Here is a 14585-nt window from a genome sequence, read left to right as displayed (position 1 = left end):
CCAATCATAGTTGATTATTCTTCTCACATTCGACTGTGGTTGGTCAATTTTTTACTTTTAGTTCCTACTTCTTACTACTTACTTCCAATGTAGACGTACCTTTAAACAGAATGCGTGTCGTGCGATAATCCACTTACTAGAGAACCTCTAGACCGGTATTCATAGGGTGCTATTTCACGTGCGTACGACAAGCTTTTCGGATACGTTTATTGGTTGGCGAATAGAGTATTTCTAGGTTCTCTGTTCGTCAACCAATGAATGTATCCAAAAAGCTTGTCGTATTCCTTCCTTCCTTCCTTCCTTCCTTCAATATATGGCTACAGGCCTCTATAAGAGTAATGCCCCTACGCCAGTTTCCGATTAATGATATAATTTGAGAGTAAAGTCTTGGAAATTTCCAAGACACGATCCAAAAAAAATCACAAGGTCCGAACACGTTCAAACACGTCTTGTCGTGACGGCGGTTAGGCCGGAACTGAAAGCTTGTCGTATGACAAGTGAAATATCAGCCTTATGGCTCCTGCACACAGGACGCGATAATGCTTACCGCGCGGCGGAAGTTCGTGCGACAGCCAATTAATATGTTGTTTTTCCGTAAGAGCTAGAAGGTTATTACGGAAAGCAGCATATTGATTGGCTGTCGCGCGAACTTCCGCCGCGCGGCAAGCATTACCGCGTCCTGTGTGCAGGAGCCATTAATCGGTATTCATCGAATCTTATTTCAAAACCATCTTAAGTAATGTCTTAAGATGCGAATACGGCTCTGTGATTGGTTCATGATATCTTAAAACAGTACTTAAGATGATCTTAAATATAAGATCGGACTATGAATACCGACCTTAGTAAAGAGAATCGTCAAGCAGCTACTCTGCGATTGGCTGGCATAAACATGTACGGGACTCGGCTTTGCAATACCAATACAAAACCATATATATATAAAATACCAACTGTTCTGCATTGGCGTCGCAATGTCCAAATCCATACATGTTTATGCCAGCCAATTAGCTGGTCACATGACCATGTGGCGATTCTCTTTACTAGAGGTTCTTTATCACTTGCTGTTTTTCCAGAAGAGCCAGAAGCTTATTGGCTATTGCCGCTTCTTGCTGAGCGGCAAGCGTTTCCGCGTCTGTGTACAAGAAGCCAGCTATTCATTATATAGATTTTTTCCTATTATACGATATTTATAGTTGATCGTATATTATGATTATTTACAGTACAGAAAGAACAGAATGTATGGACAACGCAATGAAAACAAAATAATACATATGAAAAATAGAAAGATAGAAAATAGATGGTTATCTACTTAAATAAAAGAGAAAAACTCTGAAAGATCGAAATCTATTGAAGGATAAAAAATAGAAACAGAAAAGAAGAATTGAAGTCTCTTTCCTTTCTATTTTATAACTATACTTTTTATGTTACATTTATACTTACACAAATAATTTATAATCAAAATGACTACTGATATAATAGCAATGTTAAAAGAACCAAAAATAACAAAGATATGTGCCCCAATGGTTAGATACAGCAAGTAAGTTGTAGTAATATTTTTCAAGCTAATGATCTTTATTTAAAATATGTCTTTCTACTCTTTGGGGGTTATTAGGTTACAATTCAGAACACTTGTGAGGCGTTATGGTTGTGATATATGTTTTACACCTATGATCATGGCAAATTCGTTTGTACAATCCTCAAAGGCTAGGGAGAACGAATTTACAACATATAAAGAAGATAAGCCATTAATTGTTCAATTTGCAGCCAACACTATAAATGACTTCATCAGTGCTACAGAAATGATTGCACCGTAAGTTAGAAGTAGTATAAACCTGCTTAAAGTCTATAAACACTTTAATTTATTTGACTTGTGGAACTTAAGAACCAGATCAAATAAGAAGACTAATTCACATTTGTTTCTGTGTGTGCACATATATGTAATTTTACTAACTTTGAAAATATTTGTTCTTCATACTTATCATGTATCTAATAATTAATAGGTATAGTGATGGTGTGGATTTGAATTGTGGCTGCCCACAGCGATGGGCTATGAAAGATGGATATGGAGCAGATTTACTGAATAAACCAGAGTTGGTATACGATTTGATATATCAGATTAGAAATCGCATTCCAAAACCATTCACAGTATCTGCAAAGATAAGATTGTTAAAGGACATGCGCAAGACAATAATGTTATGTCAAGCTTTGGAAAAGGCTGGTGCTTCATTCTTAACAATCCACGCAAGGACTCCCGAGATGCGTAACGAGCCGATCGAATTAGACAATCTTAAGCTCCTTAGAGATTGTGTACGATTGCCACTAATTGCAAATGGTGATGCCAAAGACTTGGAAAGTGCAGAGACTCTATTTAGAGAATCAAGATGTGAGGGAGTGATGTCTGCTAGAGGTATTCTAACTAATCCAGCATTATTTTCGGGACATTCCGCTACTCCACTTGTTTGTGTTCAAGATTGGCTGGATATTACAACAACAATACCAACTGAATTCCAATGTTTCCATCATCACCTGGTATTCATGCTGGAAAAAATTCTGCCAAAAAAAGATCGTGTGTTGTTTAATAATTTGCAGAATAAGTCGTCTGTGTTAGAGTTTTTAGAAGACTATTATAATATAAGACCAAATACTTCATTTGATTCCATAGAGCTAACTAAATGTACTTTTAATACATTGTATGTACAGCAAAGAGAGAAGTGTATTCACTTCTGGGAGGATGATACATCTAGTGATTTTTTAGGAAATATATTTGATATAGAGTCTTAAAAACAGTATTTTTTATCCTTACAAAGTTGTAGATATATTTTTTATGTAAGATGCACATCTTGACTTTATAAATGAAACAATCAGATATCAATCAGATATGTATCTTGTAACAATGCATCATATTTTGGAAAATCTCATATTTTGGATAATAAAGATATAAAATTTAAAATGTTTCTTGTATAAATTCAAAACGTGGGTATCCATTGTGTACTGATTAGCTAAATCTATCTACAGAAATATAAAACTTGATGTTAAAAAGAAAAAATGGATATTAAATAATAAAAAAAGAACATTTTCTATATAAAAGAATGCAACTATATTTATATAATCTTTTTTACTACTAATTTTCTATTTTCTTTTCTACGTGCGTGTCTATAACCTCACTAACGGGAACATGGAGACTAGTGGGAGAGAAACGTCAGAAAAGAAATGAGACTTATGGAGGTTCAGCTGATCAAAAATAGAAGAGTCGGAGAAATAGGTTAAAAATGAGTTACAATACGCGTAAGTCTCTGAATATATTAACTTGTTTTGTTTATATTTCTCATTGATATACACATGCACACATAGTAAAAATGTACTCTAATTATTAGAAAAAGTATCACTGTCAAGATTTTTAGCACTAACACTTTTCAACATGAGGATCACACACTACATTTGCACATATGTTACAAAGTGTAACGAGAAAACTTATATAAATTAACACAATTTGCAGGTCTCACAGAAGACTGTCCTCTAACCAAGGAAAAAAATTACAAGTACAAACTATGCAGCTACTGTGGCAATGGATTACAGTTGATCATTGTTTGTTTTGTTGCGTTAACCATTGGCATTACTACTATGCTGGTGTTACAGATTCTTTACACTGACGATATGTCACAGGTAAATACTAAAAAAGAAGAATATTGAATAAAAAATAGTAAAGTTTTACTTACAATATTTTTATTACATTTTAGAGTAAACTTCATGGTATCCATGGAGCAGTTGCTACTGATCATTCAAATTGCTCTCAAATTGGCGCCAAGATACTGAGAAAATTAGGTAATGCGGTGGATGCTGCAGTGGCAGCGACTATTTGCATGACTGTAGTAGCACCTCATAAAACTGGTCTTGGAGGGTAAGATATTAGCTAAACTTATACATTTTAATTTAATTAAGTAAATTTCATTAATTAAACTTTCATCATTACTTTACTTTCAGAGGTGGCTACATAATGATACATAACTCGAAAAATCATACCGATCCCATTATCATCGATTTTGCAAGTAACACAACAGAAGGTTTGTACAATATTTTTTAAATATGCGAGATATATAATGTGAGGGCCATATATATAGTTTTCTAATGCGTCAGGTTTCTTCGCGAAAGCTGAGGTGCGTTTGCCAGCCCTACTAAGAGGACTGGAATTTGCTCAAAGATCATACGGCACTTTGTCATGGCGCGACATTGTAGAGCCTTCTGCCAGGTTAGCCCGAGAAGGATTCGTTGTATCGAAAGATTTTGTGGACGAAGTATTGAAAAATACTGATTACGGGACGCTTTATGGTCTTCTGAATCCAGGCGACACATTACAGTTGCAGGAACTTGCGAATACGTTAGACATTGTAGCAGAGCATGGCGCGAAAGGTATACATCCGTGTATTTTGTTGCATTTGTAACAACATTTTTCACCTAATTATAGATAATTAGTTCTGCGGTGATTATTGAAGCTTTTTCGCGTTTCTTTGCAGCATTATACAACGGTACTTTGTCGTACAAAATTCTGCACAGCGATATTCTACACGAAAATCTGCTGCAGCAGTTGGCGAGTTACGAACCTATCGTTATAGCCGCGGGAAGTTCGACATTACGTCGTCATGTAATTTATTATCCGTCTCATGCGAGCTCCATGCAGTCAGTAATCGATGTGTTGGAGAGCATCCCGGTTTTTGCGGGAAATGCATCCGCGATAGAATCGCAAGCTCTTGTCGCTCAGACATTGACGCACTTATATTTATTATTGTCACAAAATACGCAACCTGGTGAGTTACACATTCGCCGTTCTCGTTAATCACCGATATAATTAATTAGTTACCTGATAATCTCAGATAATAACTATAAATTTAATAATAAAAATTCTTATGTATTTTTTTTTTTTTAGTTATTCTAGAAATCCAGTAATAACTCGAATTTTTTCAGTGAAAAAGGAAACATACACTGGAGTTATGGCGACGGATTGGCAAGATACATATGTCTGCGTCTTATCGTTAGTAGCAATTAATTACATATTTGACATAAAAATATGAATTCCCGAATACGTATTTAATTATAGACATTTTTATTGTTTTGATATTTAAATACGAATATTTAAATCTTCAACATACAATATATATATTTAAAATTTAAATATTCGTATTTAAAAATCAAAACAATAGAAATATCCAGGTTTAGGTATGTGTCCAGGCATTGGCACTTTTACTTTACTTTATTCATTAGATGACTATTATCATCATATTAATATATGACTTTAAACGATGCAGAGGTTTAGGTTCACCTTTAGGATTGGGAAACATGACTGCCGCCGGGTTTTTGTTAGACAAGAACGTCAATGAGAACAGTCTATCCACATTCGTTCCTATTATTTTCCATCATGAGAAAGGAAGATGCGGGTTACGTGGAATACTCGGCTCGGACGATGCTTTTCTCAATGGACAAATCCTGTACAATCTTATCGTGCGTGCCTTGAACGTTTCTGCTGCAATAGAATACCCCAGGTAAAAAAAAAAACTAACAATTTCAAGTAGATTGATGGAAAAGTTAGAATATAATCATATAATAATAATACATAATTTTGTTTTCGCAGATATTACCACGTTTCCGACGGTATGGTGATTGAGAATAATCAAAGACACTCGATGGAGACTGCATTACGTATTCGATTACAACCCATGATATCCTCGTTACCCACTGACGACAGTCTATTCATCAAGAGTGTTAACGCGATTATCAGGAGGAAAGACTCGCTGTCGAGTCACTCCGACAGTCGTGGAAATGGGATTGCGTCGCGATTCTAAATATATGTACGATTTATTGATGAATATGTAAGGTCTGATCGAGAATCTTGATTGGAGACCGCAATACTGTGATATTAGAAGGTAATCTCAGTTATGTAGAACTTTCTACAAGCTCTCCTGTATGCATGATAACTGATTGTTCAACTTATATAATCATATAGAAAACAAGAAAATAGCAGGACGATTAATATTATAAACTTCATTTCTAAGTATATTATTCAATATTTTAAATTATAATACTGTTTTATATATGCGCGTCACATGTACACACATAATTATTACAGAAAGGAAATATTTCGCGTCAATTTGCGTACACGGAAAAAATAGCATAGTTGGCCTATGTATACATTTAATTATAATCAGATTTATATGTATGGATTAACCATACTGTTTTTTCCGTGTGTATATATATGAATAATATCTTCTAAATCTTTTTTCTCCACTTTCTTCGAACTTCCGTAAAATATCTGTAAAACTAATTTTTATACATAAGCGGATTTTACAAAAGAGATTTTATAAATAATAATATTTTTAAAATATATAAAATTTTTAACAAGGTTCTCGTATTTTTTATTATCGTTATTATACTTTCAACTGTTGAACTAGTTTATACTCTTTACTGAGTTTCAATTGCCTAACCCTTGCGTAATATGCGCTGGCGCCTAGGACGATGATATTGCTCACCCACCAAAGGAATGTTTTCGTCTCGTTAAACCAATAAGTTGCTAAGACCGTTTGCACGCACGCTTTCGCAGTACCGCTGATGTTGTGCGTCAAGGGAGACGTGACTTTGACTTGAAGCGCGGTAAAGTATCCAATAGCAAATCCGAACAAACCACCGGTTGTCATGGCACACCAAAAGAAAGGCTGCCATAGTTTCTCGTAATTAAATATAGCAGTGTGTTCATCGTTGATTAACATTAATGGAATAAAAAGAACAACGCTATACATATTGTTGCAGTAGGACAGCAGGAAGACGTCTTGATCTACATCTGGGAGCGTCTGTTTCATACGGATACTATACAAGGCCACCAGTAGTGATCCAGTTACGCCGAAAAATGTCCCAAGGACGGACAGAGAACCTGCCACTTGCTCTTGATCTACACCTAACCAGAATCCACCGACAATGACTGCGCAGCATATTACACATTTGAAAGAGGTCTTTTCCCCTGTGTTAAATAAGTGTTTCATTGATTAATATTCCTTTAGATTGTTATCTGCTAATTTATGGCCAGATTTGTTTCTACAAAGTATCTCTTACCGAGTAAAATATAAGTGAACACAACATTAAATATAGTCGTCAATGAACGACCTATGTAATAAAAGGCGACGTCGACGTATTTTAAACATAAGTTATTGGTTGCTATCATTCCAGCAAACAAGATTGATAATGGCAATACCTATAAAAGTTTGAGATATATATATAAACACATTATACAACAAAATATTAAAAAAATAAACTTTATAGAGATCATATTTTTCCTTATATTGAAGCAAATGCATTAAATATAATTCTTTTAATTTTTTATTATTCTAATTAAATATCAAATTAGTTACTATATGTGAGAAACTTTTAATGCAAAACTCTTGGGATTGAGTAAAATTCTTTTTCTAATATTTTGCAAAAGAGTATCAATAGCTAAAAGATTATTTTTTGCAAAAAGCATACCTTTTTGAAAGTATCTATACTAAATGGGGTACCACTTGTAACTAGATTATACTTTGGGAAACATTGTGATAGTTTACGTAAAATAACAGAAATTATTACGCTCACTATACATTGAAACCAAGTTACAAAAAGTGGAGCATCCAGATTTACAATTTCACTAGATAATAATGCCTTATTTACAAATACAGTCAAAATGGACACTATCCTGAAAAATATTTTAAAACTTGTATAGTTTCAATTTATTATACGCAATATAATGTATCAGTATATTCTATGCTATATTTCTATTCTATATATTATTCTCTATACAGAGGTAATTATATGTATTGTTTTATATATTTTAACAATTGCATAATATATAAATGTAATATCATTGATGAAGCAAATAGAATAATATGTAAGCTATTGAATATCATTTGATAACTTACCAATAAGATGTAATTACATATGTGATGTACAAATATTTTGATACAATTCCTTCTTGTAGTTTCATCTTGATAAAATGTTAGTTTTTCTAAGAAATAATAATAATCTAATTCGAGTGAGTAAACAACAATCTGATTACAATAATTACTGGAGAATTAATAATTAGTATTAACTGAAATTTTGCTACATTTATGTAAACTTATATAGTTCCTACCACACACAAATATAAATATATATATATATATATATACACATATGTTAAATTGCCACATAAACAATCTTTATATCTATCATTGAAGTTCGACATATTTCTGTTGAAATACCTTACACATAGTCACATTTTATATAAATGATAAAAATCATCTTTTCAACTTCTTTGTAGATGTTTTCGAATGTTATTGAATTACTACTATTGGCCAAGTGACAGATAATTGAGGTTAGTAATTTATATAGTACTCTTTGTACGTAAAGGTTTATGGTAAAATTTTTTAATTCATCGATGGATCCATCGCATGATACGAAAATGCAACGTTTTGCTGTATTTACGCATCATGTGATAGATCTATCGATGAATTAAAAAACTCGCTCTACATTTCAATATTTACATTCGATGTAAGAATCAGTACCAAATTGGGCGTACTAATTTGGGCGGTATTAATTTGCATGAATCAAAATATTATGATAGAAAAAAATACAAATATCAGGTTTGCAGCTCCTTCCAGCTGAATTTTTTGCACTAATGTTAAAAATTTCAGCTGGCACATCCCAAAGTTTAGTAAGAGATAAACCCGAAGATAATCAGGCCGGCATTTTGCTTAGAGTACGTTCAAAAACGTTACCTATTGCGTATGAGTGAGAAAGATACAAGAATAAGACAAAGAGAAAAGGAGAGCCCTCGACGTTTCCGAACGCACCCTTGTTATATATCTACGAATTGCTATTTTTTAATAAAAAATGAAGGTCGTAGTATGGCTCAACGACAGATCAGACGTATCAGTTTCTAAATTTTACTCCTAAAATCAATGTAGAGCTAGAAGGAACTAATCCAAGATCAACTTACCGCAGTGTTCATCATGGTGCTACGATGACGTGCAATTTAGAGATATTTCAATAGTTTGAATAATAGGTTTATTCCTAAGAAAATTGTGATTAGTATTAATTATTATAAATTCCAATGGCTACAGGAGTGGCAAATTGCATTTTCTGCAAAATTATTCAAAACGAAGAACCCGGTGAGAAAATTTACGAGGTACGAAAGGTTAAGTTACGTGAATCGTTGACAGTAAATGAGTAAATGAAGACAGTAAATTACAGTAAATGAAAGATTGCTAAAAAAAAATAATGTGAAACGAAGCTAAAGGAAATGTTACGTATTAATTACGAATAATTGGTAATTCCTGTTGTTTACGTATATTTTTTGTTTTGCTGTAGGATGAAGATGTTACGTGTATTAAAGATATTAATCCAGCGTCGACACATCATTATTTAATAATACCAAATAGACATATACGTAATGCAAAAGAACTTAAACCAGAAGATGCCGAACTTTGTAAGTATATTATATATTTCAGAATATGATCATACTGAAATTTTTTTTCACTGATTTGCTTGAAACTTCATAATATTGTGTATTTTAGTACGTAAAACGTGAATATAAAAGTAAAAATCGTTGTTTTCGAGTAGAACAAAAGTTATAAAATGCTAAAGAATGACAGTTTTAAGGTTAAGAGATTTGTCATGTCGACAGTAGTTGTGTTCGGCATTGTAAATCCTTCCTTCCTTCCTTCAATATTTGGCTACAGGCCTCTCTAAGAGTAATGCCCCAACGCCAGTTTCCGATTAATGATATAATTCGAGAGCAAAGTCTTGGAAATTTTCAAGACACGATCCAAAAAAATCACAAGGTCCGAACTTGTTCGAACACGTCTTGTCGTGACGGCGGTTAGGCCGGGACATTCGGCATTGTAAATCGAAGACGTCGAATTGCTCTTTTACCTCGAAAATGCATAGAAGTGAGCAAGATACGAGATCTTGTATCTTTTTCATTTCTATGCATCTTCGAGATGAAAGAGCAATCCAACGTCTCCGATTTACAATGTCGAATGAGTAATGGCGTTGGGGCATGAGTCACTGATACGCTTCTAGCCAAATATTGAAGGAAGGAAGGATTTACAATAGGCCTGTTCTTTGTAGCTGCACTGCTGAACTGATGCAATATATTGAAGTGAGACAAATATACGTTTTCTCACTCTAACTTATTGCACTAGTTCAGCAGTGCAGCTACAAAGAACAGGCCTAATGTCGAACGCAGCTAGTGCACAGGCATGAGCGTGCACCGTGACGTAAGCGCGCGTAATTTCAAATGTGGTGTAAAAATATTTAAAAATATAAACTCTTATATTGTAATAAAGAAATGGAAAAGTACATTTTTGGTGAGCTAAAAAATCTAAGCTAACCCTATTTTATTGTCACATTGATATTGTTTGTTCTATGATGTACTAAATGATGTACTAAATGATGTACTAAAATACACAATATTATAAGATTTTAGCCAAATTGGTGAAGAAGTCCGTTTTCTTCAATATTATCCTGAGTTGCATTCCAAAACGTCTTTTTCGAGGAAAATTTTACTCTTAAGTCTATAGTTGTAACATGAACTATAGATTTAAGAGTAAAATTTTCCTCGAAAAAGATGTTTTGGAATGCAACCGTAAATATATATCCAAGCTGATTTTTTTCAACAAATTATTGCACAAATTTGTGAAAAAAATGCATTTAGAGGTTTGAGAGCTTTTATATGTTTCTTTAAAATTTACTTAATTACAAGAATTATATACCTGAGGCATTGTCATTTTCTCATTGTATTTAAATTTCAGTTAATAAAATTGTTGCCACTGTAGATATAATCTCAGAAAAATTGGGTCTTGATCCTGTATCCACTCGAACAGGCTTTCATTGGCCACCATTTAACACTGTCAATCATTTACATCTGCATGTTATTTCCCCAATAGAGCAAATGAATTTGTTGGGAAAAGTGATGTTTAATCCCAAGACCTACTGGTTTGTAAATGTAAGTAGCAAAAACAAATTTTACTTATGATAAATATTATAGTCTTTCTTATATTATCATCTTTTTCTGTGCAGACAGACTATGTCAAATCTCATCTGGAAGGCCGCAAATAATATCAATTATCGCTATAGTTTTACTTGTTACATTTCTTCTTCATAATAAAGATAGCAGTTTTATACAATAATCGTAACATGAAGCATTTGATGTAATATGGTAAGAGAAAAGATATTTATGGTATTTGCCAAAAATTAGAGGTGATTTTTACTAAGATTATTTTTGCTACCATTATTTTTTAATTAATATGTATTTATTTTACATATGTATTTATTTTATATATGTATAATACAAATTATATATGTACATGTGTTGACTCATAAGAAATGTCTTTACTTTATTCTAACGATTTTTTGAAAGATCCTTCCTTGGTTGACTTCCATTTTGTACCCTCTGGATAAGTATAATTCAAGATGCAATCGTTTTTGAGCTTAGTTGAATACCCAGGAAGTGTAGGCAACTTATAGGAGGCATTCTTAACAAGCACAGGATCCTCAAAGTGTTCATGCTGTTGATCTACAAACTCTATCGCGCAATCTTCGACGGACGAGCGTAGGCAAATGTAAGCCCACATTTGGAGGTGCTGAACCATCTCACAGAGGCCCACCCCACCTGCGTGCGGCCAGATCGGTGCTGTAATCGAGCGAAGTTTTCGTGTGAGGTTTTTTCTTTGTAGTAAGTAAAATCCAGAACCAAATTCACATCAATCAAGGCTCCTAACTGCTCATCGCGTTACTCTTAGTTGATGACGTTAGAAATGTGGAAATGTATACTCAAAATTCCTGCTAAGTATGTCGAAAAAATATATTCAAAATATAATACTTGCAATCGATTAAGCATACTTCTAAAGTATTCAGAACATTTTGCTTTTACACAATTAATTAATAATCGTAGCACTAACGTGAACAAAATTATGAGGAAATATAGGCGTATCATGTTAATTTTACGATTATTTATTGATTATTAAGAGTAAAAGAAAAATATCTGGAGTATTTTAGAAGTGGGTTTAATCGATTGTAAGTGCCATTTTTTGGATGTATCTTTTTTGACATACTTTGTAGCGATTTTATCAGTATATAAAAGAAGTCATCTAAAGTGAAAATTGCAGCAATATTCTAATGTCATAAGAATTGTTACTTATTTTGCCAAAAAGAAAACGCAATTAATTTAGAATTATTATATACTAATAAAAAGCAAATGTTTTACTTAAAATTATGGCATAATAAATGCGTATTTCTTAAAACAACTGTTTTAAACACATGCTGTTACAATAACATCATAGAATATGCATTGAATGTTAGTATGTTATGTATGCATAAGTGTTCAGCATCTCTGTCTATTTGGCCAGGAGCCTTGATCAGTCCGAAATGTTAAGATCCAATGACTAGGATTGTTGTTGATTGTAAATTTACTTTTAGTTTTCTCTGCCATGAGATACACCGATAGGATTTCGTTGACTCCTCCGATTCTCGCCGAGTCGATCTGGCAGATGTCGATCGCTCGCATCTGCAGTAGCTGCTTGAAGAGAACGCGATTCGCGCACATCTCGCCGGTGGCCACCGCGATACCGTGCGGTCGTAAGGCGGCAGCGATCGTGGCGTGTCCCAAGACATCGTCCGGCGACGTTGGCTCTTCTATCCAGAAGGGCTTGAATTCCGCCAGCCTCTTCATCCACTCGATCGCCTCGTTCACGTCCCAGATTTGGTTCGCGTCTAGCATCAGTTTATTGTCGTAGCCGATCGCTTCGCGCACCAAACGACATCTCCTCACGTCGTCCTCCAGATTCTGACCCACCTTCACCTTGAAGCGCGTGAAACCCAAGCGCAGATATTTCGCACAGAGATCTTTCACCTTCTGGTCGCTGTAGCCGAGCCATCCCACCTGGGTCGTGTACGCGGGATATCCATTTCTCCTCAAAAGTTCTTCGCGTTTCTCTTTATACGGCTCGTTTTTCCTCAGTATGTCTATCGCCTCCTCCTTGGTCACTACGTCGGTACTTTGTATCGAATAATATTTTTTAATAGAAAATTCATATTAAATTGTTTTTAATGTGTTATTTGTATTTAATAGAAATAAATATTCAAAATCTTTGGAGTGTGCGAATGCAACTTGTGCAAAAACGTTCAACTCACATATATCGAAAGTCTACAGTAGAAACGAGCTGCTCAGGTGTTAAGTCCACAAGGAGCTTCCAGACAGGCTTACCCTCGATGCGCGCCCACAAGTCCCACAGTGCGTTTACGATAGCCGCTGTAGCCAGATGGATCACACCTTTCTCGGGTCCGATCTGATGTATGAAAAGTGTACTGTTATTTTATTGCGCTTTAATTATTGAGTATTTACGTGTCGCACAATTTACATTACCCATCTCAGCTGCGACTCGCTCGTCAACTTCCTCCAGAATGACGCGAAATCGGCGTAGATCTGGCTCGTCGTTTGATTCTTCACCAGCCAAAACATGGACTTACATGCTTGCACCACTGAATTAGGAAAGTTCTTATTATGAAAAATTAAAAAGATAAATATAAAGATATAGTATATCTTCCTTACTAGGTGTATATTTATATATTAATAATAGATTTCTCTCTGTGTGTGCTTTCTAACGTTTACTTATGCGTACCAACTTCAGTGCCTCTTCCCAGAGTGAATGTAAGGCCGTAACCTTCGTGCCCCTTATCGGTTTTTATTGTTATATAGGCGCACGAGTAATCAGGATCAGTATGCTGTTATTGTAAATAGTAATTAACATAAGAAATATGATCTATACATAAATCTATATATAAGTAATCCATAAGTATAGAAGTCATATACATAGAGATAAATAAAGTTCCATTATAACAATTGCAATATAAATTATTTTGTATTATTGAGATATCTATTTGGCGGACTATTATATATCTATTTTGCTGTAAGTGGCAGATATTTTATTGTATAAGTTATATAATAATATAAATATCTGTACCATTGCATCACTACCATCGGCCAATAACGATGTTGGAAATCTAATATCTTTCACATCAATATCGATGATTTTTGCATCTAACATTTTCGTAAAAAACAACAACACTAACGAATCTATGAAATTAGGGCAGATGACGACCGACTGAATGACTATGCAGTTCACATTTCCGAAGTGTTTTATACAGACATCGGTCGTCTTATCATCTTTTTATCTTATATAAATATTTACCCGCTTTTTATAAACCTCATACTTCTATAATTGCACCGACAATATCAGTTCAGAAATAATTTAATATGTTATTACTTTTATGGGAAGAAATCCCGACACATATATTGTTACATTATTATAGTATTATTTATTTAAAATAAAAAATGAAGGTTAGCTAATAACTAGTTAGTCAATTTAAAAGTTAAGTTAAAAACTTAAAAAGTTAATAACTTTTAGCTTAATTTAGTTAATTTAAAATAAATCAGCTCTTAACTTAAACTAATTATTTCAAAACACATTGATTTTAACTTATGGAGTTTTTTATGTAAATTAAAATAATTTATAAATATTAAAATCATTGCGGAC

The 14585-nt window shown here is 33.8% G+C and overlaps 5 protein-coding genes across 15 annotated transcripts in view; 2 read left to right on the top strand and 3 right to left on the bottom strand.

Moving 5' to 3' along the window:
• Positions 1-285, bottom strand: part of LOC116840248 (DNA-directed RNA polymerase II subunit RPB2) — a 6405-nt gene extending 6120 nt beyond the window's left edge. The window contains exon 1 of the mRNA XM_032806744.1: positions 100-285. The gene's annotated coding sequence lies outside the window, so the exon portion shown is untranslated. The remainder of the gene's footprint in view (positions 1-99) is intronic.
• A 762-nt stretch (positions 286-1047) lies between these two features.
• Positions 1048-6388, top strand: LOC116840230 (glutathione hydrolase 7-like). Of its 2 annotated transcripts, XM_032806711.1 has the most exons (11): positions 1048-1534; positions 1610-1807; positions 1998-2534; positions 3552-3660; positions 3735-3895; positions 3979-4058; positions 4132-4404; positions 4509-4799; positions 4957-5023; positions 5298-5531; positions 5621-6388. In XM_032806711.1, the coding sequence occupies exons 1-11, from the start codon at positions 1458-1460 to the stop codon at positions 5829-5831; spliced, it is 2238 nt and encodes a 745-aa protein (XP_032662602.1). In that variant the 5' UTR covers positions 1048-1457; the 3' UTR covers positions 5832-6388. The 2 variants fall into 2 exon arrangements, with proteins under 2 accessions (XP_032662602.1, XP_032662600.1); XM_032806709.1 differs by lacking the exons at positions 1048-1534; positions 1610-1807; positions 1998-2534 and adding an exon at positions 2815-3282 and having other exon boundaries at positions 3494-3660.
• LOC116840232 (GDP-fucose transporter 1) lies at positions 5563-9131 on the bottom strand. 9 transcript variants are annotated; one of them, XM_032806716.1, is made up of 6 exons: positions 8532-8759; positions 8250-8335; positions 7929-8014; positions 7501-7705; positions 7093-7231; positions 5563-7000 (listed from the first exon to the last, which is right to left on the bottom strand). In XM_032806716.1, the coding sequence occupies exons 3-6, from the start codon at positions 7991-7993 to the stop codon at positions 6414-6416; spliced, it is 996 nt and encodes a 331-aa protein (XP_032662607.1). In that variant the 5' UTR covers positions 7994-8014; positions 8250-8335; positions 8532-8759; the 3' UTR covers positions 5563-6413. The 9 variants fall into 9 exon arrangements, with proteins under 9 accessions (XP_032662607.1, XP_032662612.1, XP_032662613.1 ...); XM_032806721.1 differs by lacking the exons at positions 8250-8335; positions 8532-8759 and adding an exon at positions 8987-9131; XM_032806722.1 differs by lacking the exons at positions 8250-8335; positions 8532-8759 and adding an exon at positions 8766-8913.
• LOC116840233 (histidine triad nucleotide-binding protein 3-like) lies at positions 9024-11390 on the top strand. Its single transcript, XM_032806724.1, has 4 exons — positions 9024-9175; positions 9358-9475; positions 10803-10996; positions 11071-11390. The coding sequence occupies exons 1-4, from the start codon at positions 9101-9103 to the stop codon at positions 11107-11109; spliced, it is 426 nt and encodes a 141-aa protein (XP_032662615.1). The 5' UTR covers positions 9024-9100; the 3' UTR covers positions 11110-11390.
• LOC116840231 (mitochondrial enolase superfamily member 1-like) lies at positions 11357-14183 on the bottom strand. 2 transcript variants are annotated; one of them, XM_032806712.1, is made up of 6 exons: positions 14013-14183; positions 13671-13773; positions 13415-13530; positions 13183-13337; positions 12463-13046; positions 11357-11683 (listed from the first exon to the last, which is right to left on the bottom strand). In XM_032806712.1, exons 1-6 carry the CDS (start codon positions 14094-14096, stop codon positions 11388-11390), a joined length of 1338 nt encoding a protein of 445 aa, XP_032662603.1. In that variant the 5' UTR covers positions 14097-14183; the 3' UTR covers positions 11357-11387. The 2 variants fall into 2 exon arrangements, with proteins under 2 accessions (XP_032662603.1, XP_032662604.1); XM_032806713.1 differs by having other exon boundaries at positions 13601-13773; positions 14013-14068.
• Positions 14184-14585: the final 402 nt, after the last annotated feature.

The sequence above is a fragment of the Odontomachus brunneus genome, unplaced genomic scaffold (genome assembly GCF_010583005.1).
Source record: "Odontomachus brunneus isolate Ranch 3 - 2012 unplaced genomic scaffold, Obru_v1 Obru_scaffold_009, whole genome shotgun sequence".
In the NCBI taxonomy this organism is placed as follows: domain Eukaryota; kingdom Metazoa; phylum Arthropoda; class Insecta; order Hymenoptera; family Formicidae; genus Odontomachus; species Odontomachus brunneus.
This window is presented reverse-complemented; position numbering and strand designations above follow the sequence as displayed.

Coding starts and splice junctions, on each gene's coding strand:
- LOC116840230 (XM_032806711.1), top strand. CDS start 1,458: ATGACTACTGATATAATAGCAATGTTAAAAGAACCAAAAATAACAAAG. Junction 1,808..1,997: donor GCTACAGAAATGATTGCACC/GTAAGTTAGAAG, acceptor AATAATTAATAG/GTATAGTGATGGTGTGGATT. Junction 4,405..4,508: donor AGCAGAGCATGGCGCGAAAG/GTATACATCCGT, acceptor GTTTCTTTGCAG/CATTATACAACGGTACTTTG.
- LOC116840232 (XM_032806721.1), bottom strand. CDS start 7,993: ATGAAACTACAAGAAGGAATTGTATCAAAATATTTGTACATCACATAT. Junction 7,232..7,500: donor GTATAGATACTTTCAAAAAG/GTATGCTTTTTG, acceptor AAACTTTTATAG/GTATTGCCATTATCAATCTT. Junction 7,001..7,092: donor GTTCACTTATATTTTACTCG/GTAAGAGATACT, acceptor TATTTAACACAG/GGGAAAAGACCTCTTTCAAA.
- LOC116840233 (XM_032806724.1), top strand. CDS start 9,101: ATGGCTACAGGAGTGGCAAATTGCATTTTCTGCAAAATTATTCAAAAC. Junction 9,176..9,357: donor CCGGTGAGAAAATTTACGAG/GTACGAAAGGTT, acceptor GTTTTGCTGTAG/GATGAAGATGTTACGTGTAT. Junction 10,997..11,070: donor AGACCTACTGGTTTGTAAAT/GTAAGTAGCAAA, acceptor TTTTCTGTGCAG/ACAGACTATGTCAAATCTCA.
- LOC116840231 (XM_032806712.1), bottom strand. CDS start 14,096: ATGTTAGATGCAAAAATCATCGATATTGATGTGAAAGATATTAGATTT. Junction 13,774..14,012: donor CCGATGGTAGTGATGCAATG/GTACAGATATTT, acceptor TTACAATAACAG/CATACTGATCCTGATTACTC. Junction 13,338..13,414: donor GCGAGTCGCAGCTGAGATGG/GTAATGTAAATT, acceptor TTCATACATCAG/ATCGGACCCGAGAAAGGTGT.